Here is a 26,799-nt window from a genome sequence, read left to right on the forward strand (position 1 = left end):
ACCATGCTCAAGGGCACCTAAGTCGTGGTACTGCCCGTCCAAGATTTGAACCCATAACCCTAGGGTTAGGAGTCAAACTCTCTAACCACTAGGCCACGACTTCCCCAAATATATAATTTTGAATATATATAAGTACAAAATTCAAATTTAGTTTGACAGCCCTAATAGAAAGTGCAAAGGTGCGTGAGGCGTCATCTTCTTCTTCTTGATTTATGGTGGATTGCAGACAAGTGCATTACTGCAACCTCAATCTCAATTAGGAGAGTCAATGGTCCACTTGAGAGATAGGTGGTGGTAATAATACACTTATAAGTCTGCGATCCACCATAAAACAAGAGGAAGAAGAAGATACCTCACACGCCTGCTGCTGAGAACACACCCAGGAGGACTCGCTCAAGAGAGTTCTAACAGTTCGGACATTGTATGCATTAGAGGTAAAAAAAAGAAAAAAAGAAAACAATATAAATACTGTTCAGTTTCTTGCACAGTTTCTTGTTCTTGGTCGTTTTGTGTCTTTACACATCAATGTATCATCTCAAGCCACAGGGTTTAATTTGGTTTTGTTTGTGTATGTTTTTTTTTTTTATTGTGGTGTATTTATTGTTTTAGCCGTGATTCCCATCCACTTCTATTATAAGACTGACAAACTGCAATGGTTTGTGTTAAAGATCTTTGTGTGTTCTACTGAATAAACAAAGTCACCTACATTTTGGATGCTCTGGGGGTAAGCAGATAAACATAAAATTTACATTTTTGTGTGAACTATCCTTTTAAGTTAGTGTGTTTATGCATTTTACATTTATTCCAAAATAATAACTCAAAGCAGTAACAATTTAAATAATATATTTTATTTATGAACTTATTTTCATCTATTCTTTTTAATAGTTAACTTTTAGCTATTGTTTTTTTTTTTTTTTTGGATCATCAGTCATCAAAGCTTGGTAAATATTGGTCACAGACAAGGAGGTTTACTTCAAGTTAACCAAACTAAATTTTATCAAGCTGATTACTCTATAAAAACTCCCACATCAAGATCCCAGATCTTGTTTTTAGGCCATTTCAAGTCTTATTTTGACATAACAAATTGGTTATATCTAAGTGTGGGAGTTGTTTACTTACTTTTTAAATTAGTCTTCCCTTTAATGCCATTATATTGTTCATTCAGACTGATTCACGAACGGAAAGCACATTAACACAAGAGGCGGGATTTATTGCATGTACCAATCACAACAAACATAACCAGTAATATCCAATCATATCGCGATGGAGTCATTCCCTCCTCTCACATGACTTTCCTCCTTTCTCAATTACCACCTAGTAACCGTATGCTTTAGGAGGTCTGTTAAAACTCAGTGGGCTTAGGGGAGGTGAGAGAGACATGGACTCCCGCTGTAACTTTACCTGCTGATGTCACTGTTGGACAGTGCTCCATTAGAAATATTGTGACTCATTCTTTTTAATTTTATATTTTGTAATATTGCCATTGTTTTATTTTTTATCATCCAATATTTAGAGGAGAAGATGTCTCCTTGCCTCCTCGGAGGAAACGCCCCTGGTACATCATGTTTACACATTGCTTGTTATAATCAAATGATTTGTGAGTGTCTAGAAAGAGTCTGTGAGACATGATAAACATGAACTTCAGTGTTTTGAGCAGTATTGAGAAGTGTAGGGCTGGACGGTATGATGATGGTATATATTGTTAACTCATTATAAATTGTCATCTGTAACAGATTTTCGATTATCCAGGAGTGTAACGTGGTAATGGGCTGCCAAGATGGCGACGGCCTGCTCCGTCCACTTTAGGTTTCAAAAATGCTCTTCAAAAACCTATGGGTGACATCATGGACAATGTGACCATTTTTTTCCCTTTTTTTGGTCTATACTGCAGACGCAGTGAGCGGTGAATATGAGTCACCGGGCATGTCGAGCATGTCAGTCACTCTTCACCGGGCTGGAGTCAAATAATGTCACTGTTATAGGGTGTATATAATTTAAATTACTTTGTGGGAATTAACAGTAGCTGATGTTCAGTTTGCATTCTAGTTTGCATACTGCTCTCCTTCTAGTCAACACTGAACTCTTTACTCTTAAAGCTTTACAAAAAAAGTAAAACATGCAGTATAATAAGCAGACATGGCAAAACTGCACTCGGGCACAAATTAACAATATAAAATATTAATAATATCTTACAAAATGAAAAGGAATTACTGGTAATTGTAATTTATAATGAATTAATCATTTTTGTTAATTATAATTTAGATATCATAAACTGTTTGAAGTAAAACACATTTAAAAATAATTTAGAAACACCTTATTTAAAGTTTAATTGCACCTGCAAGTTGCATTCAATACTAGCCAGTTGGGGGCAGTTATGCTGGGTACACACCAAAAGATAATTGGGCTGATTTTGGGCCGATTTCCCCCTTTCTGACAATCCTAGCTATGTCCCGATTATCTTGATGGTTCTACAGATGATCTTATCAGATTTTCTCTTGGTGTGAGGTGTGTTAAGAGTGTCCGAACCTGATCAGAAGAACATTGGAGCCGGCCTGATCGCGAAACGTAAATATTCAACATGTTTAATATTTACGATCAGAAATCCTGATGTTTGGGGGAACCCTGAGAATAAACGCACACATGCTTTGGAGATTATCACGTGAACAAAACAATATCCAATCAGAAAGCGAGACGATTGAAGACAGAAGCAGTTATGGCGCAGCACAAATTGAAATTGATGTGGACAGCAGAGATGGAGAATTAGCTTGTTGATTTGTGGCAACAGCACGAATTTTTATACAACGTGTTGTGTATTTTCTGTGAAAATCATTGCAATTTCTTCCTGCATATCGTCTGCCGTGCTTATTATGAAGTATCACGAGATTTTGCTAGATTTCCTTTGTTCACAGTTGAGACTTTGGTTGAAAATCTGTTCATGTGTGGTGTGCTGTCTGTCACATCATGGCACACCACACACTATAGGAGCAAAACGGTTAATTCTAGGATATTTTATCCTCATGTTTGTGGTCTATCACATTTTGAAAATTGTATAAGATGTAAAAAACAATATTTTGGTGTGTACCCAGCATTAATCGGAAAGTCGATGTAATAAATAAATAATTTAGCAAATAAAAGAAAAAGACAAATCAAACAAGGTGAAGTACAAAAAAAAGTAGTCAAAATACATCACAAAACCCTGCATTTTAAAAATGGTAGGATTCCACATTTTACTAGTACTGTACCGATACTTTAAGAATGTGTTACAATAACAGTTGTACTTCCTGAGTTGTGTTGATCTGTGAGAGCAGGATAGTGTGTGAGCAGCACTCTGCTTCCACTCCCTGCATGAACACTAGCCGTGCCAAACTTTATTCAGGATTCAGCGGTGTGTCTATCAAGAGTAACAACTCCATGTTTCACCCCCCTGGTCTCAGTTATGTTGACACTCAGAGAGCAGCATCTCCAGGATTCAGCTGTGTGTCTATGAAGAGTAACAACTCCATGTTTCACCCCCCTGGTCTCAGTTATGTTGACGCTCAGAGAGCAGCATCTCCAGGATTCAGCTGTGTGTCTATGAAGAGTAACAACTCCATGTTTCACCCCCCTGGTCTCAGTGATGTTGACGCTCAGAGAGCAGCATCTCCAGGATTCAGCGGTGTGTCTATCAAGAGTAACAACTCCATGTTTCACCCCCCTGGGCTCAGTTATGTTGACGCTCAGAGAGCAGCATCTCCAGGATTCAGCGGTGTGTCTATGAAGAGTAACAACTCCATGTTTCACCCCCCTGGGCTCAGTGATGAACTTGCTGTGACTTCTGACACTGTGTGAGTATCATGATGTTGGATGTAAATAATTTAACATTTAGGTTATTTTCTCGGAACATGACTATGTTAATAATAGTAAAAGGTTTCTAATTAAGGTTAACACCTGCATAACCTCTGAAATTAAAACTGCTAAGAAACTTACTTCAGTAAAATAATTAGTGACTTAGTGAGTGAAATAACATACAGCCAAGTATGGTGACCCATACTCAGAATTCGTGCTCTGCATTTAACCCATCCAAAGTGCACACACACAGCAGTGAACAAACACAAACAACCCTAGGGTTAGGAGTCAAATTCTCTAAACGCTAAGCCAAGACTTCCCTGTCCTAATAATAAAAGATAAGATGTGCTTTTGTTTACAGTCAGTGTGTTAGACAACATTCTTATTTATTTTCTGGTGATGAAGTGTAGCGTGTGGAAGAGGGCAAGCATGACTTCATAATGTACAACATGTTCCTGGATTAACATCCTTGTTGATCCTGGAACAACATACCAATCAACCAATCAGAATTGAGATATAACTTTTCAGGAAATATCTGTTTTAGGCTTACAATCAGGGTTAGGTGCTTCTGCACCCTTGTTAATTAGTTATTATTTCCCACTGATTTAGGAATAAATTATGGGTAGAGTTAGGTTTAGGGGTAGGGATTGGGTTAAGTCTATATTTTTGGACAACAATGTTGATCCAGGATCATCAAGAGATGTTGATCCAGGAACATGTCTTACTTGGCAAAATCATGGTGATTGTGGAAGAGAAACCCTCTACTGACATCTTGGCAATTTATTTGAATGAATTATCGATCGAGAGATGACAGTTGTGTGTGTGAGTTACCTGCTTCTGTGCGTCACGATGTACAAACAATAAAGCTGTTTAGTTATTCCCATTTTACCTCATTGCTGAGGAATATAATATAGCGATCGTAGGGCTGGGTGAATTTGCAAAAAAAAAGAATTATCTAGATTTTTCCAGAATGTTTGACCGATTAGTCGACTTGAAAATGTAACTACAACATGATTCAAGTTACTTTTTCTTTATTATCCCTCTAGTTAAAGAAAATTATATTCCAAGTGAAGCACACATGATGTTAAACGAATCACTTGTTAAATATTTTTGCAGAAAAGATGCAAAAGCCTATACATATAGTGTATTCAGAAATAATATGAGGAAAATAAGTCAATATAATTCAAATTCAAAATTACTGAAGGTATAACCAGGGCTGGGAAGATAATTTTAAAAATGTATTTCACTACAGATTACAAAATACATGCTTTAAAAAGTAATCAGTAACGTATTTCTTTAGATTACTCGGGTTTAGTAACTTAATCTAAATTAAGAGTACTTTGAAATACTTAAGCTTTGTAACACAAAGGATCATATTAACTTGATGTCTTGTTTTTATGCTTTCCAACATCTACCAGTCATAAGATTTGTGTTTTCTTTGCATTTTATTTTTAAGAACATCAATTTTCCACAAAATTTCTATGAACAACAAAAAAAAGTTATGTAATTTCAATCTTCCAATCAATATTAATTCAATTTGAATACAATGAATGGGATTCCGAGGCATTTCATGCTGCATTCCAAATGAATCCAGACACACCAAACATATAATAAAAGTAGCAAAATAACCGGCATAGTTGTCCAAGTTATACAATAGATTTGTTTAATGAATGGACCAAACTTTAAGTGAAAAACAGTCACAAAATAATTGCTGAGTCAAAAGTGCTGAGTCAAAATGTCGTTGTTAATGATGCTTTTGGGAAACACACTTCAGGTGTTGCAAAATTTCAGAATCCCTGGTAGCCCTTTGGGCAGGCATTCTTCAGGTTTTGGTTGCCAAAAATGAATTTAAATAGGTCGAACAAAAAAAAAGACATTAGCTGAACTTTTCACTATGGACAAATCATCATGATTCAATAAACTTCTGATGCGATGAAATTCACAATACAAATTACACCATAAAATTTTCCTACAATTTATTTATACATTTATTACAAAATAAGTAATAAGACAAATTATAAATGAAAATGTGTCATTTTATAATTAGACAAAAGACAAAATGCTGCATATTTCTTTGTAAAATTGAAATATTAAATAATAAAACTAACTTGAAATTTTAAAACAAATCCTAGTAAATAAAAAAATCAAAACTAAAAGAAATAACCAAATGTAAAAATCTATTTTAAATCAGAGGAAATCATTTGAATTACTATCCAACAAAAGATGCTAAGTACATGTTATGATTGTATAATTAAAAGCTGTGAAGTAAAAACAGAATGGTCCGATTTTACCTTTGTGAATGAGACATGTGACATTTTATCCTTTTTAACTTATAAACTCCTTGAGATTTTAAAGTTAGTTTAATAGTATTTAAATTCAAGTTTTAAAAAATGTTTTAAATGCTTAAATTATTTTTATGAATTAATAATATGTTATCATGTTTTTCTTACAGAAAATAAGTGTTTATTCTTTAAGAAAATAAGGGCAAAAATAAGGGACGATCCAAATATTTGTTTTGGTTCACCTGTTTATGTAGGCTACAATTATTAAATAAATAAATAAATAAATAAATAAAGTCATTTATTTAAATGCCATCGGCATGAGTAATTTTGACCATTATAGAATTGTGACTTTAAAGATTAGTGATTTAGGAGGTGAAAATACTGTGAAATTACAAATGGCAATGGATTTTAGAGCATAACAATCGAAGGTTTATGAAACATTAGCCAATAAAGCATTTTTTAAACAATGGAACTTAAAGCTGTGAACTAAAATATTATTTCAACCATAGCCTGTGAATAAATAAAATGCATACTTTTCATAACATTTCATTATTCATAAAATGCATAAAGTTTCTGGTGTTTGGATTTGTACTTCAATATAATGAGCTCCAAGTTTAAGAATAGCCCTAGACTAGTTTCTCTCTCTCTCTCTCTCTCTCTCTCTCTCTCTCTCTCTCTCTCTCTCTATTTAATTCTCTATTTAACAGCATTAGCTCAATGAAATACGTCTTCCTTCAGTTAGAATGAATGTTTTCCTGCCTTGCTAAATCTTGGGCTCGTGATCAATAAGTTTTATTCGCCTCAATCTGATTTCAAACTGCAGAGAGTGAAGCTGCGTCAGTTATAGCAGAGTCCCGCGCGCTGTGAGGGGAGCAGCTGATGAGGATTCTGCTTGGTCTTAAAGCCTTCTGCAAACACCCAAAATCACAAATAACATGAATTTCATAAAATAATGATTAATTATCAATTGATAATTTGTTATTACCATTATGGTCTTGTGAAAATAATTATATGGGCTGCGAGAAAATATCGAATACAAAGAGTAGTGCTGCTGAGTGCAGGCATGTTTCAGCCCAGTAACACACCATTCCTCAGAGCCAAAACATCGACCGAATTGAGTTGAGCTGGAGGGGGCTGGGTTTTTTGGGGGTAGTTATGTATGGCTTGTGGGGGTCGAGATAAAGGTGTGAATCTCTTGTTTTTTCATGCACAGTGTCTTATGAGGGTGAACTTGCCGAACGGGTTTGGTTATACACAAAAAAATGGTCTGCCCCCACGTAAGATTTTTCTAGTTCTCGTTCATTTGTTATATTCAATTAATCAGAGGTTTATATTAAATTTACATAACCAAGTCTTAATATTTCGCGCTCAAGGACATGCATTAAGTTTGCCATAAAGCTCATGCAGAAGTAGCCTATTAAATGTGAAAAATTTGACAATTTAATTATTTATTAATAAACAAATGTTTTCTTGTCAGCTGCAAAGATGAAATTCACAGTGCTGGCTCTCTCCGACCAGAGAAATGCAACATTCACAGATTACACAATGCTTTCGTTTTCATTTAAAAGACATTTCAAGCTTTCTGTAGATATATTTTTATTGTATGTGAGACACCGTAATTTTATCAGGAAAAAAAAAATAAAGTGATGGCCTCCCTGTCGGATTAATAATTCTAAATATTTTATATTTATTTACACTTGAATATTAATATTTATTTACATTTTGCATATGTATTACAAAGTAAATCATTTTTTACATGCAATTATCCAAAATAAAACCAAACAAGATTTGTAATGAAGATCAAACAAATAAGAATAAATGCTGCACATCCAGCATTAAACATGCAGTGCAAATCCTGCACATATTTTGCACACCTGCATTTAAATGCAGCTGCAATTAGGGCTGTAGCTATCGAATATTTTAGTAATCGAGTATTCTACCAAAAATTCCATCGATTAATCGAGTAATCGGATAAAATGTGTTTTTGCTTAATTAAAGTGCAATATTAATTATGCGAGAGAAATTAAGACTACTGGGGCTCTTAAAATGAACAAATAAGTTTCCTTTTTTAGAATTTTTTTGTTTACTTTTTAAATGCATAAAATGCATTGCATACATCAAAAATAAACATTTAATTATTACCCATTGTTTCTCTGTCTGTACTCGTAATGTGAACAATGACAATAAAGTTGACAGATGAATTAAGTTCATTTAAGTGCCATTCAGTTGGGGTTTAAAATAAAGCATTTTCTGAGATGCACATTAAACATTAAACACATAAAACATTAATTTAATTTATCTTTTAATTATTAAAAATTAAGCAAACTTAACTTTTTGGTAAACAAAGGGGATTTACTATTAAAAATAAAACATGGAAGAAATGTTGTGTGATTAACCCTTAAAAAAAACGGACTTTTATTTTGACGGGTCGACGTACCTTTACAGTTCTTTGTATTGTGATGTGACAACGGTCAAATGCTCATGAAGTGACTGTCAGTGCAGTTCTGGAGATGTTGTTCATGTGTTCACATCCTTATTTAGTGAGACAGTACGCGCGCTTCAGTGTGTGTGATAAAAGAACTCGCGCTTCTGCTCCATTCATTAACAGAGACACGCAGAACATGCAGGATTCATATTTAAATAGACTGTTCCGGCTTAATATTTACAGATATTAGTCTATATTTGATTTGATGTAAGTGCAATGACCTATTTTTGATTAATTCATTCACAATTTGTCAAATTTCGTGCCATTCCGCATTAAACTGTTAAACTCCGTTAAACTCCGTTTTTATGACTGGATTCCGCGATTCCCTCCGCGTTTTCTGCATCGCGGAAATCATATGGCCCTAGTTGTTGTACGCCAGCTCTATCTTGCAATGGACACACGCCACGACGTTCTCTTCACGTTTGCCCGCGCGCTCTAATCAAAACACTGCTGACTCCTTGCAGTATCTCGGATGCAGCGCTTAAGTCCCCTTCCACTTTGTGGGTGACGTAAACGCAATGTGTCACATTAAAATATCATTGCGAAAGAACCTGACGTGAGATTTAAAATAAATTAAAAGAGGCTTCGAGGCAGAGGAATTTGCCTCGATCATTTTTTGTAATCGAGTAACTCGAGTTACTCGAGGAATCGTTTCAGCCCTAGCTGCAATTGTTTTTTATTAAATTATATGAAAGCAAGTAGGGCTGGGTGATAAATCGATTTTATCGATTAACTCAAATGTGTAATTCACATCGGTTTGTTTGAAGGAAAATCGGTTTTCTATTTAACATCCACTGACGCTCCACTCAGGCTCCCATAGTTTCGAGTGAGCTCAACCCTCCCTGCTTGTCTGACACAGAGACAAGTATGAGAGGAGCGGGGTGATTCTGACTGGAGCAAGGAGCGGATGTTTTTAAGAGTCTGAGCGTCGTGGTTTTCACTCGCTCATAGAGCGCTCCATCACGAGAACAAATCCATGCCAACAGCACTTAATATAACTGCATATTCAGCAACAATTCATGTTAAATATATTTAGCTAGCTCGATCAGAAGATTACAATGACTGCAATAGTCGAGCGGGATGTTACAGGCTATAGGAGTTTGTCTGTTTCTTTTACTGATTATTTTTCGGGTTAAAGCATGATTTAAACAGATACAGCACATTCAATCGCTTTCGCAATAATGCATTCAAACAAATGTACAGTGCAAACAAATGTACTGCATTATCAGTATCTGATTTGTAATGATTTTGAAATCTTTAAGAACTTCATCGATCTTTTTAGATAAAATGTACTGTTATTTTCATCACAAACTAAATTTGCACAGCAGAAAACAGCAATTAAAGATTTAATGCTTACAATGTTATTAGTTTGGCATGTGATAGGGGGAAAAAATTTACACACAATAGGCTAAGCCACTTTGAAACTCTCCTGTTATTATTTTTTTATTTAATTTTTTTTTATAGGCTACGTTATGAACATAACATTTCAAAGATACTGAGATACTTTATCCACAGAGTGAAGTCAGAGTGTATTTCTGGTATCAGGGAGCCCGGATCGGAGTGATTATTAAATGCTCTGAGTGCGGAGGAGAAGTTGTTGCTGCTCACAGACTCTGCTGCCGAGTGGGGCGTGCAGAAAACTCTCGCGTTGACTGTGACTGCTCCATTTTCAAATAATTTATATATATAAAAAAAACTAAACCAGCAGCATAAAGAGATGCAAATATAGACTACAACGGGGTCTACAGCTTATTCTAAACTTCTGTTTCGTTTAATTGAAGGGGTCATATGATGTTGCTAAAAAGCACATTATTTTGTGTATTTGGTGAAGTGAAATGTGTTTATTCAGTTTAATGTTCAAAAAACATTATTTTCCACATACTGTACATAATTGTTTCTCCTCTATGCCCTGCCTCCTGAAACATGTCGATTTTTAGAAAACTGAAGTGTGACATCTGTAAATATAATTTAAATTCAAGTCTCACACACTTCAGTGCTATTAGAATTGAAAATAAATGTTCGCTTTGAACTGGAATCATGGTGGAATATACTGTAATGTGCACTTTGAAGGACACTTACATTCGAATAGAACAAACGTCTGAAGGCATAAGAGAAACATACAAAATGTGCAGAGCTGCGGGCATGAGGACTGGAATTGAGAACCACTACTCTACATTGCTCAAAAGTCACATTTAAATTATCAGTGGCACATCCTTTACATATGGAAACGTTCTTACAGTCTGTGAGTCTGAAGCACCAGCATTGTTGCCTTCTCTCCTAGGATTAGGAAACAGTCCTCCATAAAATGTGTTGCACACATTTAAATATTTGAGTTGAACTGTTCTGGAACAGTGTTGTAAATAAAACTTTACCACTGTGTCCTCTTTTGGAAGGCCAAACTAATTATTTTCACTTTCACAATGAATCAGTGTCTCGCCGACGGCAACAGCGAGAATCATAGTTATGCCTTTGGGCGACATTATGCAAATCTTTCCACATCGTGACGTAGAAATGCAGGGGTGTGTTTAAACGAGTCATTTTAAGAGGCAGTGGATATTTTCTTTTTTTTATAAAGAATATCTCTTTGCATTTGAGACTTTAGTCTTTGCAAATTTACAGACCTTGTCTGTTCACAAAGCGCTTGTAACACTCCAAACAGAATGGAAAACTTGACATCGCATCATATGACTCCTTTAAATGTACAATAAGGATTCTATCATAAGCATGCATAAAACATATACAATGCAAAAGACAATATACAAGAACAGGAATAATATACACAATGACTGGAGGATTTGCGCATTCATTCAAAGGTTTGCCTATTAATTAATTAGAGAGGGGTCAATTTCTATGGACATTTTGTGTCTTTCCTATAAGGAAAATTGCTTTGCCCACATTCATTTGAGCAGTAAAACCAGGGTTATCATATGATTGGATCAAATATGATTTGTCTTTGGTTGCCATGGAACCAGGGGCCTGTTCTGCCTTTTTGAGGTGTTAGTTGCATTTCGTGGGAAGGGTCCAAAGACCCTCATAGTTTGCTTGTTGGTTCAGTGATGGGTCTTAGGGGTTATTTGTAGAATAAATCTAATTTGTCCACAAGCTACATCACCCTTCTTCTAATGAACACAAAAGAAGGTTTTTGTGTATTTTGAAGATATTTTGAAGAATGTTGGTAACCAAACATTTGCTGGTAGCTATCGACTTATCAAGCTATTTTATTTCCATACGGTGGAAGTCGATGGCTACTGTTAACTGTTTGGTTACCAACATTCTCCATAATATCATCTTTTGTGTTTTCTCTTGTGAAGTAATGAGTTTATAGACACAGAGTGGTTTTCCTGAGTTAAATAGCATTACATGACATGTTTTTTCACAAGCTGTTTCATTAATCGTCTTTCCACAGTTGAAACATGATTACGTTATGCATTATACATTTCAGTAAATTGCACCTTCAGCATATCTTCTGATATTCATTCATGTTTATGTGTTCTATAATGAGTAGTAAAGTAAGAGAGATGATCCGTTCAGGTTCATGTGTTTCTGCTTGAACAGAAATTAATCTTTAGCAATCTGCAGATTTCTAAAGATTTCAAGTACTGTTTGGAATTTGTGACAATTGACAATATAAAAGATGAAACCCTGTTAATATCAAAATAATAAAGAAAGCATCTTATTGTGATTTCTGGATGGGAAGCGTGCTACAAATAATGTTACGTGAAGTTAAGTTATTTTATATGTTTAATATGTTTGTAAAACTATTGAATCTTTGAAAGGTGATTCCTCAGGTGCTGTAACATTTTCATCTGCATATTGGATACCCGTCTTCAGCCACTCCTGGATTATTTTTTAGATCGACAAAATAATTCCAAATAGCCTAGTTTACATTTTCAGTCGAAGTCTGGGAGATTGCCTGGTTCCACCATGTTTTCATTTTGAAAGTTTCACAATGAGCCGTTCCCATACAATCACCAGTGAACTCAGCTAGTAATAGCCTCACTGAGCATTGAGCACAGAGCATTAGTCTAAAATACTAATTTTCACTTTTTTCAACCATAAGACATGTTCACACCCATGTTAATGTTAATTAATTGGAGCAAACCTTTAATTAGCAGAAAAACAATATTTCTCTCTTTTCCTCAGTATTATCAACAGGAAGAGAAAGAGAGCAGCTTCCCCACTGCAGCCCCCTGATCTCAGTGATGGATCAGTGGCATTTGATCCTGTGTGAGTATATTCATGTAAAGTGAGAAAAATCAATGTACAAAATATACACAAGAGATACTATTACATTTTAATTTTATTTTAGCAATGAAGTTCTTTAGACAAAGAATAAATGGAAATTGTGTTCTCTTTTTTTAACAGCAAATATAACACTAAAATGAAAATAATACAAAGTAAATTTAAAGGAAACAGTTAATAGGCTCTTTGTTAAACACTGTACATATGTTTTGTTAAATAGTGCTCCTTTGTGCTTCTCTGTGTCTTTTACCTTTTTGTCTAATTACACAAAAAAATATGGGACACAGTGGGATTTCTGTATTAATGTTATATTGACAGTATTATTAAAGAAATTATAAATGAGCCTATCAATTAAACACTTTCTAAAAGTGGTTGTAGAATGATTTAAAATAAAATCATTTAATATTAGATACATTAAATAATTGTATTTTGATAAAGGTCTTTTCTGTTTGTTTTTGTCTGTTCATCTAAATGTCTTTTCAGTGTCTGGAGAGCTGACCAGATCAGAGATGTGTCCTGTCAGACCTTCACATCCTCCTACAGTCAGAAACACTTCAGTCAACATGACACAGAAGCAGATCTGCAGCTCGATTCTCACAAAACAGTGCATTATTATCTTCAAAGAGTCAAAGACCAGCACAAAACCAGTATGAAGAACCGGTATGAGAGCTTATTTGAGGGAGTCAAACTACAAGAGAATCAAACCCTCCTGAACAGGATTTACACACAGCTGTACATCATAGAGGGAGAGAGTGAAGGAGTGAATGAAGAACATGAGGTGCTACAGATGGAGAAAAGTTACAGGACACTCCAAGACACTCCAATCAACTGCAATGACATCTTTAATCCTTCACCTGAACCAGGATATGAGGAGAAGAGAAGAGAGAAGAACGACAAAATAAAGACTGTTCTTACTAAAGGCATCGCTGGAATTGGAAAAACCGTCTCTGTGCAGAAGTTCATTCTGGACTGGGCCGAGGGAAGAGCCAATCAGGATGTAGATTTCATGTTTGTGCTTCCATTTCGAGAGCTGAACTTGATTAAAGATCATCAGTACAGTCTTCACAGACTTCTGCTTGACCTTCATTCTGAACTTCATGATCTCGACTCAAAGATTTATGATAAATGCAAAGTTGTGTTCATCTTTGATGGTCTGGATGAAAGCAGGATTTCACTGATGTTTACAGACTGTCAGAAAGTTTCTGATGTGACTGAGGTTTGTTCAGTGAGTCTGTTGATGTCGAACCTCATGAAAGGAGATCTGCTTCCCTCTGCTCTCATCTGGATCACCTCCAGACCAGCAGCAGCCAATCAGATCCCCTCCAACTACATCAGCCGTGTGACAGAGATTCAAGGATTCAATGACCCTCAGAAGGAGGAATATTTCAGGAAGAGAATCAGTGACGAGCATCAAGCCAGCAGAATCATCTCACACATCAGAAGAGCAAGAAGCCTCCACATCATGTGCCACATACCCGTCTTCTGCTGGATCTCAGCCACTGTGCTTCAAAACATCCTGAAACAAGAGCTCAGTGCAGAAATCCCTCAAACTCTGACTGAAATGTACATCTACTTCCTGCTCATTCAAACAAATATGAGGAACCAGAAATATGAAGAGAGAGGTTCAGGGAAACCCCTGCAGTCCAACAGAGAAGTGATTGTGAAACTTGCTGAACTGGCTTTCAATCAGCTGATGAAGGGCAATGTGATGTTTTATGAGGAGGACCTGAGAGAGAGCGGCATAGACGTCACTGATGCCTCAGTGTATTCTGGGATTTGCACTGAGATCTTTAGGGAGGAATCTGTGATTTATCAGAGGAAGGTTTACAGCTTTGTACATCTGAGCTTTCAGGAGTTTTTTGGAGCACTGTATGTGTTTTACTGTTATTTACACAAGAACAGTGAGGTTCTGAAAATGTTCCTGACAGGAAAGTCCAGAACTCAGAGTGAAGACATTTCTCTGGATGTGTTTCTGAAGGGAGCAATGAATAAAGCCTTGGAGAGTAAAACTGGACACCTGGATCTTTTCCTTCGGTTTCTTCATGGCATCTCACTGGAGTCCAATCAGAGACTCTTACAGGATGTGCTGATACACACAGAGAACAACCCAGAGAGCATCAAGAAAATAATCCAAAACCTCAAACAAGGTCAAAAAAATGATGTTCCACCTGAACGATGGATGAATCTGTCACACTGCTTAATTGAGATGAAGAATAATTCTGTTGTTAAAGAAATGCAGGCGTTTTTAAAATCTGACACGAAAAAAAAAAAACTTTCTCTTGCACAATGCTCAACTTTGGCAAACATGATCCTGATGTCAGAGGAGGTGCTGGATGAGTTAGACTTTAATAAGTACGACATCAAATCATCAAAAGAGGGCAGAAGAAGACTGGTACCTGCTGTAAGGAACTGCAGAAAAGCTGTGTAAGTGTGAAAATCAAATACTATTGCTATATGTACATAATATTTAAGAAGTTGTGATGGAGGTTTGATGAGAATTTTCTTTGTGTGTGTTCTTAAAGCTGCAGTCCAGTTTTGAGCAAGTACATAACCAGCCAGTGTTCAAATCTATCACCTTACTTTAGACTGATTCACAATGGTTCATTTATAATAAAGTTTTCTAATTTGAGTGCTATGGGTACATTTTCACCGGTAATGTGAGCATGGTGCTGCATTATTATGTCACCTTTTTAAACAAAGGTGTCCCCTCTACTAGGCTATCACATGTGAGGATCGTGCAGAAACTTTATTCATAGCAGCTAGAATAATTAAATGTATAATTTTGATGGCAGATTGTAATCTAGAAGGGATTATGTGTTTATGAACCACATATTAGTGAAATTAAATGATATTCCAATTTTAAATGTGCTTCTGATTACAGATAGCCTGGGATTACACAATATTTGTATTTTAAAGACAATCATGACAATTAGAGAAATTGTACTGTACAGTACACTTTACAGAAATTGAAATCTACACTCTAATACATAGCCACGCAATGCTGGTGTTGTTAACATTAATAATTTGACAATAAAGTATTTCTGAAAGCTGTAATTCAAGCTACATTTGAATTAATATAGGCAAAATCCCACCAAAATCCGTTGGCGAGAGGCAAAAGATTTCGTTTTAATCACATAACAATGGTTAATGGAAACGCTGTCATTTTGCAATTCTTATTTATTGACAAGGCCATGGAGGCTGCTCCGTCATGGTTCCCTAGTTTGCCTGCTCTGCCGTGGTTCACTAGTCTGCCGGGGGTGGGAAGAAAGAGGCCGGAACCGGCAAAGATTTAAACATAATTTAATAACAAAATAAACATAGAACTGAAAATAGCACGACAGCCCCTCACGGATGACTGCCACGCACAAAAAAAAACAACTTGAGGTCCAGGCCTGGTCCCCTGCCCCACTCATCACAGCCTCATTAATCTGATTTTACATACCTCAGTTTTTGAAGGAAAAAAAATATTTTTATATATATATATTTTTTTTTTTTTTTGAAAAATTCTGTCAATATTAAATAAAATATTTCTAAAAAAAAATGCACTGTTAGTTGCACTGGCATGCTATAATGTTTAACCAAGAAATTTGTTTTGAAAAGCTTTAATATGGAAAAAATATAAAAAAAAAAAAGTGAATTTTTTTTTATAAATGAATCACACTTGTTGTGTTCTCGGGTAAAAAATGACAACAATAGAACAACAATATACAATAAATAGCTTATAAATCTCTTGCTATGCTATATTATCACTAGGGGTGTGCCCAAAGCCGAATACCTTATTTCGGAAAGACATGGATAATGGCTTCAAACGAATAACCGATAATGAATAACTCTGCCTGAATATTGGGCCGAGGCTGGAACACCCTGGTATTTGCTAGGTGACAGGTGAGCCAGGGGATCAGCACAATATTTAACACAAACCTCCTAAAGTCACGCAATATTGAGTTTGTGAAGTGACTGAATGTAAACAAAATTGTAAATGATACCGCATATCAAACACCGCATTTCTGTTGCCTCTCTTTGCATCTTTCAGAAATCAGGGTTTGACAAGAGTAATATCAACTAAAATAATACATCACATATGTTCTACTATTGGTGTATATTTAAAAGGCAATGATTTAAACCTTATAGGCTGCTATATGAAACATGAATGAATGGAATAAGCACTGCGCGGTCAGCAATCAAAAAGTTGCGTTGCCGACTCTGGGCATCTCTCAAAAACCATATTAGCTCTCTGTCACGTGTAGGCTAATAATCAGCTTAGATACAGATGATTTTTTACTAGGCCTACATATTTGCTTAATTATCTTTTGCTGGCCTGCGTGGCACATGCACATTTGTTTAGTGAAGTAAAAAAAAAACGTTTAGAGTTATGCGTGATGAAAAAGTGAGCCTTGAATTAATTCAGTCATGTTCACATGAACTAAACGTTTGTCATGTAAGCTCTCTACTTGTATGATCAATTTTGTTTTTAGAAAATAATTTTATACTTTAGAACACTGATTAGGGCAAATAGTCAAAAAAAATTAATTTCCATACTCTGTTCTCTTTTTTCCCCATACTTTTCCAGACCTGCAAATTGCTTAAGGAAAATAGCTACTTTTTTAAACTGCGCAGGAACCGGTGAGCCAAAGGGAATCAATTTGATTTACACAAATCTCTAATATTACAGCGCAGTAGCAACTGTGTGTATAATGGGGCTGACGAGTCGTGAGATATGCAGATCCATGTGAAAGGCATGGGTCAAACGGGAGCAAACAGGTATGGTATGGGCAAGGCACAAGAATAATCCAAGGGGATCCTAATCCAACTTTTTTTCTTTTTAAAAAGATTAAGCATTGAAGTTTAGTGGTAGTAACACTTATTGTATTAGATCACTATTTGAAAGTTTCTATGTCTTCATCCAGCCCCCAGCCAGCCGCCCTCAAAAGTCATGTGGAATGCATCAAACTCTAAAATCAAATACTCTGACGGGTCTCCAATCTGCAAACAATATCCAGAGCGCTAAGCGAGAGGGGTAATCCAGAATCCAGAGCAAAGTGTCAAAACACTAGAAACAGGGCAAGTCTGTGTTGTGGAAGATGACGTCTGGTGGTGAATTAACAGATGTTTAGTGACCGGATCATGACAGTGTGAAGTAAATGAGTGTACACATAAATTCTATAAATAAAATTAGTGCAAAAAAATAGTATTGTTGCACTTGCCTTGTTCCATGTATTTCCTGGAAATTACTTAAATCAATATCAATATTTCTAAACTGCACAGGAACAATTACTGTTTTAATTAGCATATTTTTTAATATCTTTAATTATTCTAGCTGCTGTAAATAAAGGTTATAAACTATCTGCCACCTGCAGGATCCTCACATTTGATAGCCTAGTAGCGGGGAAAACTTCAGTTACAGAGGTGACGTAATGATGCAGCTCCATGCTCAAATTTGCAGCGAAAACCTAGCCACAGCACTCAAATTAGAAAACATTATTATAAACTATCCATTGAGAATCGGGCTAAAGTAAGGCAATAGTTTTGAACACTGGCTGGTTATGTACTTGCTCAAATATTGGTTTTGGATCATTTTTATTGGGTGGTTTTGATATTCTAGGTGTTATCAAATTGCCAGAGTTTTTAGAGCACATTGGATGTGGAGTAGAGCTGAAGATCTTTGCCCGAACACGACGGGACCCGATTAGGCTCGGGTTTTCGCTCCGGTTTGTGAGGTAAAACGAGCGGTCATGTGATGTGTTTCGATTAGCGCAAGAAAAATGCGAAAATGGATGCTGAGTAGGTGAAACGGAGGCTTGCCTCTGGCGTTTACGTTTTGGTTGCACCAGTAACTAAAGCAAAGTCTGAGGTGTGGAAAAGTTTTGACCATGTTTATAATGAGAATAATGAGTGAATAATGACGCACCATCAGTGAGCGCAGGAGCGCGCTGAAGCCATCTACAGTGGATTCAATCATTTTCCTCCACAATAAAATGTAGGCTTAGCCTAATCTCTGTGAGTAAAGGTTTTTCAAATGATAACTAAATATTCATTTATGCATAATGTGGACAGCGTATATACGCTAATGTTGGCATTATTATTTTATTAAATGTCAGCTGCTAGTTGCGAAGCAAATCCAGCGAAGCCTTTATCTTAATTTTGTTATTGCTAAATACCCATCTTAATAAAACATTTATCTTAATTTAATTTGTTAAAAAATACTCGTTTTTATTGGTACATTGATCTATTTTATAGGCTAAATGAGCCTAGGCCTATTTAGAGTGATGAGATGTTACGATGTTACAGAGGACTTATTTCATTTCTTTATACCAAATTCCAAGTGGTCTAGTCTACATTAGTTATGAATAAATTATGTTAAATCATGTATGAATGACTCATACTTAACAAAAGGCAAAAGAGCTGTGTGTGCGCACACATTTGAATAATGTCGGGCTGTAAACGGGTTCAGGCTTTTAAAAAGCTGTCAATAAAAATGTACTTGTCGGGCTCGGGCTGAAACCTGACGGGCTCCTTGGGCCGGACGGAATTGTGGGTGGGGGTAGTGCATGAACAGCTCTCTCTCCACCTTCAATACCACGACTTAGGTGCCATTGAGCAAGGCATCGAACCCCCAACTGCTCCCCGCGCGCCGCAGCATAAATGGCTGCCCACTGCTCCGGGTGTGTGTGTGTGTGTGTGTGTGTGTGTGTGTGTGTTCACTTCTCTGTGTGTGTGCATTTCGGATGGGTTAAATGCAGAGCACAAATTCTGAGTATGGGTCACCATACTTGGGTGAACTTCACTTCACTCACTCACTATAATGTAACAAGAGCTAATTTTTACAAAAGCTATAATGTAGCAAGAGTTCAAATACTGAGGTGCTAAACCATTCAGGGCTTTATAAGTAATAAGCAATATTTGAAAATCTATACAATGTTTGATAGGGAGCTAGTGCAGTGTTGACAGAACCGAGCTAATATATTCATATTTCCTGGTTCTAGTAAGAATTCTAGCTGCTGCATTTTGGACTAGCTGGAGTTTGTTTATTAAGCGTGCAGAACAATTATTGGGTGATAAAGCATTACAGAAATCTAACATTGAGGTCATTAACGCATGGATTAACATTTCTGCATTTGACATTAATTAATTTTGATACGGAATGATTGTAGGCCTTAGTAATCTTAGCTTTAATGAAATAAATGAACACTAATAAAATAAATAAATAAATAAATACAATTTTCCACATCATGCTAAAGTTTTACAAAATATGAGACATTCACACTTCCCATTAAGGACTGATTATGGTTCTTTTGTATTGCAAACATGATACTTGACTCTGAACTGCTGCTAAACATTATTCTTTTGTCTATAATATTCTGACCATTGGTGCCCGTCTCACACCTAGATTCCCTACACTTCATCATTTCATTGTTGTTGTTTTTAGGGGATACACGTGAGCTTCCTGAGTCATGTTTACATGAATCTACACCCCGCCTTCAGCAGCACGGGGGTGTCGGAATGTTCGTAAACAGTATAACGTCACTCAGCCTTTTCAAACTTCTTTTTGGCCCCAAACAAAGAACGAAAATTAACTTCGTTTGAAGTATTCTGGGGCTTTAAACTGGATAAATTGTTGCACCTTTTTATATATTATGTGGTGTCATGATTTACTTTTGATAAAAAAACAAAGGTTTATTATTGTATGCTCGTTTGGCATTTCATTTATTGTATACCCTTTAAATTCACTTATTGAAAGAACAACAGGAGCGGCAGGAGCATACTGCAGCAGGAGCAGTATGGTGTAACATTTATTTGAAACGCATGTATTTGGTACTTGCTACCTTTTATCTTTACTCTTTCCTTCCATTCTTTTCATGGCTTTGAAAAACGCTTTTTGCATCACTCCAGGTCGTCGACACCAAGCTTTATTGCTATTTCTTTCTAGGAATTAATGCTTTCTCTAAATCTTTAAAGCCTCTCCGCGAGCGATCTTACAGGTGTGGATATATTTGTGCCAGCTCAGCTATTCTACACTCCAGTGTATCCATGTTGCTAGTGACTGGGGATGTTGTTCTCTCTTGCCTGACTTCCGTTGAATCTGAAACTAACCGAAAAAAAATCGCATGTCAAAGAAGGACGAGATTCAGAACACACCCACCGATTGCGTAACCGTCACGGACCAATAGAAACTCAAAGGAAAGTTTGCTTTGGTCAGCTGTTTCAAACTGATGAAACAAACTCAAAACTAACTTTGCTTCGGCCTGATTTTGTTCAAAATGACGTTTGTTCACTCTTCAGTTTTGTTTGAAGTATATCAAGGCCTTTACTGGTCAAAAATTACTGTCCATTGAAAATGAATGGGGGAGATTGGAAATCTGAGAAATATTTAGTGTTCAGAAGAGTGTTGATCATGTTCATGTTCACACATGCATTTGTGCCTGCAAATACACAGCTCAAAAAATTAAGGGATAACTTAAATCACACATTGGATCTCAATGATTGAAATAATCAATTATTTATTATTTATATTATCCTTATTCCACTCTAATAAAATCTGATTCTGACAGTTTGATCCGAAATGTGCACATCTATAGCTTGCTGAAGGTCATTCTGTAGGGCTCTGGCAGAGCTCATCCTATTCCTCCCTGTACAAAGTAGCAGATACCAGTCCTGGTGCTGGCCTGTCTCCTGGTATCTCTTGCTTGCTCTTGAAACTGTGCTGGGAGACACAACAAACCTCATGACAAAAAGATTGAATCCAAAATTAGGTGATAATTTAGCATAACAAGATATTTACAAGCTATTTGTTGTTGTGGATCAAATTAAACTTGTGTCTTCTCTGTCTCTCTTCTTCTCTTCTCATTCAATGGTTCTCCCCTTATAAAGGATCTTAATCCAACAATCAGAATACACCAACCAGTTAAGGGAGTGGGACCTTTACATTTACCAACCAATCAAGACGAATGATTTTGCTTACCCATATTTGCATACTGAAGGTTATAAATATAGGTGACTACTATTACAAAATAAACAGTATCGAACTTAAATGTGAATGTTTACAATCAAAATACATTAATCGCACTAGAAATAATGTTAAGGCTTAATTAACTCAAGTTTATAGAGGATAACATTTACAAAAGCGATAATACACATCATACACATAATGTAACAGACTTTCTGTGAGTTTAAATGGGTTTAAGAAATGCATTATCTGTCTTACTAAAGAGGGACTTTTATTTTGACGGGTGTTGTAGTCTTCAGGGAAGGAAAGGGAGAGCACGCAGTTCAAGTTCATCAGAGTTGTGTCGCAGATAATGTTTGCAACTTTAAGCACCCCCAGAAAATGCATAAGCTCTTACGGTGATTTTTGGAGTCTTACGGTGATTTTTGAGTGAAAACGGACTCAATAAACTTCATTAACATCAGTAAAGCTTGGGCCATCATTCGGGCGGGGTCTGCTACAGTAAGAGCTTTACCTTCGCTGGTTAAGATCCTCGATGCACGTGCATGCTCACGATGGCAATGTGACGGATTGCTGCACGTCGGAATCAGCGTGATGGTCTACGGAGCAGAGTCGCAGTAGTCAACGAGTTCACTATGGAAATGGATACGGACGAACAGGATTCTGAAAGCCTGCTTCAGACGGATATTGAAGGTGAAAAGGATAAAAATGAAGCAGTTAAAAATAAGGATAAAGATAAACCTGAATCTCAGTGCCAAAAGCAAGACAGTAAAGATCTCACTCGACGTTCAGAACGTCCGCATATGCCCACGGAGAAAATGCTTGCTTATCAGAAAGATGAATGCTGTAAGAAAGAAAAAAGATTAAACACTTTGTATGAGCAATGGAAGATAGAAGCTCGTAAAGCAAGACAGAGCTTAAAAACTGACATAACTGATAAACAGCTGGCTGAAATGGCTGACTCTATTGAGGACAAAAAAAATAATATTTTGAAACTCTTCAGTGACATAAGGGAACATGTTACACCTACTGCAGATTTAAGACGTAAAATTGATGCATGTGAAGTTGTGACCAATGACATAATCAAAATAGTGCTTGAAAGAATGGCAATTGTAGATGGCGAATTTGATGCAGAAAGAGAAAGGGGCAGGCTGCGTGAACTTTTAGCACATAGTTATGCTCGCTCTATATATGGTTCCAGTGCTTCAAAAACAAGTGTCAGTAGCCATTCCAGATCCTCTAGTGCAACAAGCAAACGTGCAGATGCTGCAGCAGAACTGGCTGCAAAAGAGGCTGAATATAAGATGATGCAAACAGAAAGGCAACAAAAGGAAAAAATAAGAACTTTAGAAGAGCAACTCAGAAGAGAGTTAGAAACTCAAAAGTTTGAACTGGAACGGCTGCAGGTGGAAAAGGAAATAGAGGTTGCTCGAGCCAGAATAAAATCCTATGATGAAGAAATAAAACAAGAGACAAGAAGTCAGTCAATACCGAATGATCATCAAGGGCAGAGAAATGAAATGTTACATCATTGCAGTGTTGTTCAGTCAACACCTCTCAGTGAAGTGTCCCATCTTGCTCAGCCAGTTCAGGACAGCATAGCCATCAACAGGTTACCCATACCCGAGCCTTCAGTGTTCAATGGAGACCCAATTCAGTTTGTGGACTGGAAAGCCTCATTTATGTCACTTATAGATAGAAAAGGCATCTCTGCAGCTGATAAACTCTATTATTTGAAAAAGTATGTCAGTGGCTCAGCACACAAATATCTTGAAGGCACCTTTTATCGTAATGATGAAGAAGCGTACAAAGATGCTTGGAACAAGCTTAACCAAAGATACGGGCAGCCATTTGTCATTCAAAGAGCATTCCGTGAAAAGCTGTCAAAGTGGCCAAGAATATCATCCAAAGATGCAGAAGGCCTGAGAACATTTTCAGACTTCTTAAATGCCTGCCTGCAAGCCATACCTCATGTTAAAGGCCTGGAAATATTAAACGACTGTGAAGAGAATCAAAAGCTGGTACAGAAACTTCCTGACTGGGCAGCCTCCAGGTGGAACCGCCAAGTCACAACATCACTTATGGATGGCAAGGAATTTCCAAGCTTTCAAGACTTTGTAAAATTCATGTCAACTGAAGCAGAAATAGTGTGTAATCCTATCACTTCTCTACATGCTCTTCATTCACGCGAGTCACCTCATGAGAGAAGAATCTCAAATGAAACCAAAAGAAACAAGGCGATTGTCTTCAAAACACAAACAACAGAAAACAGTGACAAACAGACAATGGCTAAAGGACAGTTAAAAACACCATGCATGTTGTGTCAAGATGACAGCCATCCACTCTGTAAGTGCCCAGAATTCATGGTAAAGTCTCTGAAAGACAGAAGGTCCTATGTCAAAGACAACAAACTCTGTTTTGGGTGTATGAAACCAGGTCACTGTGCTAAGGATTGTCGGCATCGCCACACATGTGATGTATGCAAACTGCAACATCCCACATGTCTTCATGACTACAACTATGAGAATAACGGAAACAGAAAGCAACCAACGGTAAGCATGGAGCATGCACGTGAGAGTGAGATTACAGATGCCATATCGCTTAATATCACAAGACAAGGTCGTTCAGTCATTACATCCATGATTGTACCTGTGTGGGTGTCGTCCATCAAAAATCCATCCAATGAACAGCTTGTCTATGCTTTGTTAGACACTCAGAGTGACACCACTTTCATTGATGAAGAAGTGAGTAATACACTGCAAGTGGATTCTCAGCCAATAAAACTCAAACTTACCACCATGATGGGAGATAGTATGATAATTAAAAGTAAAAGAGTGTCTGATCTTCGTGTGAGAGGGTACAATTCATCAGTACATATCAATCTGCCTCCAGTATACACCAAGGAGTGTATTCCTGTCAATCGTGATCACATACCAACACAGGAAACGGCAAAGAACTGGAGTCACTTGAAGGTAATCACAGACGAAATGTCACCTCTTCTCAGCTGTGAAGTAGGTTTACTTATTGGCTACAACTGCCACAGAGTGCTAGCTCCCAGGCAAGTTATACTAGGAAAAGATGATGAACCTTATGCTATTCTAACTGACTTAGGATGGAGTGTTGTGGGCTGCTCCACACCAGGTATCAACGGATCAACATCAGTCAGTCTGTGTCACAGAATAGCCACAAAGGAGATTCCAGCTTTGACACCTATGGATGCCATCCGTGTACTCGAGTCGGACTTTAAGGATGTCACAGCAGATGAAAAGACAATTTCTCAGGATGATATTGTGTTCCTAGACAAACTCAAAGAAGGTATAAAGAAAAATGCTCAAGGACATTATGAAATGCCTCTTCCGTTCAAACAACGGCCATACTTACCTGATAACAGAGAGCTTGCCAAGGTCAGACTCAATCATTTGAACAAGAAATTCTGTAGAAACGAGAAATATAAGACAGACTACATTGCTTACATGAATGACATCATTGAAAGAGGTGATGTAGAAACAGTGAATGATGATGGAACTGTTGGCGAAAAGTGGTACATACCTCATCATGGCATCTACCATCCAAAAAAGCCAGACAAGCTACGTGTCGTTTTTGATTGTTCCACAAAATTCAAAGGCACAAGTCTCAACGAACATTTGTTACCAGGACCAGACATGATAAACAATCTCACCGGAGTCCTTGTTAGGTTCAGAAGGCATCCTATAGCTGTAATATGTGACATCGAAAAAATGTTTCACCAGTTTCATGTCCAGGAAAATGACCGAGATTACCTGCGCTTCTTATGGTGGAAAAACGGAGACACAAATTCAGCGCTTCAAGATTATCGGATGAAAGTGCATCTTTTCGGCGCGGTTTCTTCACCTGGTTGCGCAAACTATGGACTAAGATATCTAGCCAGTGAGCATAGTCAATCATACTCATTAGCCGCTCAGTTCATCTTAAGAGACTTCTATGTTGATGATGGAGTCACAAGTGTAGAGACGGTGGAAAAGGCCATTCAGCTGGCAAAGGAAGCACGAGAGTTGTGCATGAAGGGAAGTCTTCGACTTCACAAGTTTGTGTCAAATGACAACACTGTTCTGCAGAGCATACCAGCATCAGAACGTGCTGTAAACTTTGAAACAAAGGATCTTACCTTCAATGACATGCCACTTGAAAGAGCGCTGGGAATTCATTGGAACATACAGAGTGATAGCTTCCAATTCCATATCCCACTAAAAGGTCAACCTACAACACGTCGTGGCATATTGTCAACGGTTGCCTCCATATATGATCCTTTGGGCTTTGTAGCTCCCTATGTTCTCAATGGTAAGAGGATCCTACAAGAAATGTGTCACCAGGGTACAGGCTGGGATGATCCACTTTCCCTTGCTCTTAGCCCATGGTGGGAGAAATGGCAGAATGACTTTGTCAATCTGGAAAAGGTGGACATATCACGATGCTATGTGCCTGCTGATTTCGGTAAAATTGTAAAAACGGAAATACATCATTTCTCTGATGCAAGTACCTGTGGTTATGGTCAGTGTTCTTATCTGAGAGTAATCAATGAGAAGGATGAGATTCATTGCACTTTCCTCATTGGCAAAGCCCGGGTTACTCCTGTAAAGATTACTACAAATCCAAGGTTAGAGTTGACGGAAGCAGTGGTATCAGTCAAAATGAGCAATATGCTCAGAGAAGAGCTTGACCTCACCAATGTCAATGAATTCTTTTGGACTGACTCAAAGGTGGTCTTGGGTTACATCAATAACGACGCCCGTCGTTTTCATACGTTTGTATCCAACAGAGTCCAAAAAATACGCCAAAGCACAGCACCCAAACAATGGCTATACGTCCCAACAGATGATAACCCAGCAGACAATGCTTCAAGAGGAAGAACAATAAATGAATTGCTCTCGTCCAACTGGTTCTCAGGTCCTTCCTTCCTGTGGAAGAAAGAAATAGAGACCTCAAATGTTGTACCGGAGCTTCCAATAGGAGATCCAGAAGTTAAAAAGATCCAGACGTTTCAA

General features: G+C 37.1%; 1 protein-coding gene across 2 annotated transcripts in view; it reads left to right on the forward strand.

Moving 5' to 3' along the window:
- The first annotated feature begins 918 nt into the window (after positions 1-918).
- Positions 919-26,799, forward strand: part of LOC113053038 (NACHT, LRR and PYD domains-containing protein 3-like) — a 96,918-nt gene continuing 71,037 nt past the window's right edge. Inside the window, exons 1-3 of one of the 2 annotated variants that reach the window (XM_026217655.1) lie at positions 919-3,824; positions 12,736-12,819; positions 13,318-15,258. In XM_026217655.1, coding sequence (XP_026073440.1) covers positions 3,346-3,824; positions 12,736-12,819; positions 13,318-15,258 — 2,504 coding nt within the window. In that variant the 5' untranslated portion in view covers positions 919-3,345. The remainder of the gene's footprint in view (positions 3,825-12,735; positions 12,820-13,317; positions 15,259-26,799) is intronic. The other variant, XM_026217663.1, reaches the window with a different exon arrangement.

This window comes from Carassius auratus, chromosome 3 (assembly GCF_003368295.1).
Source record: "Carassius auratus strain Wakin chromosome 3, ASM336829v1, whole genome shotgun sequence".
In the NCBI taxonomy this organism is placed as follows: domain Eukaryota; kingdom Metazoa; phylum Chordata; class Actinopteri; order Cypriniformes; family Cyprinidae; genus Carassius; species Carassius auratus.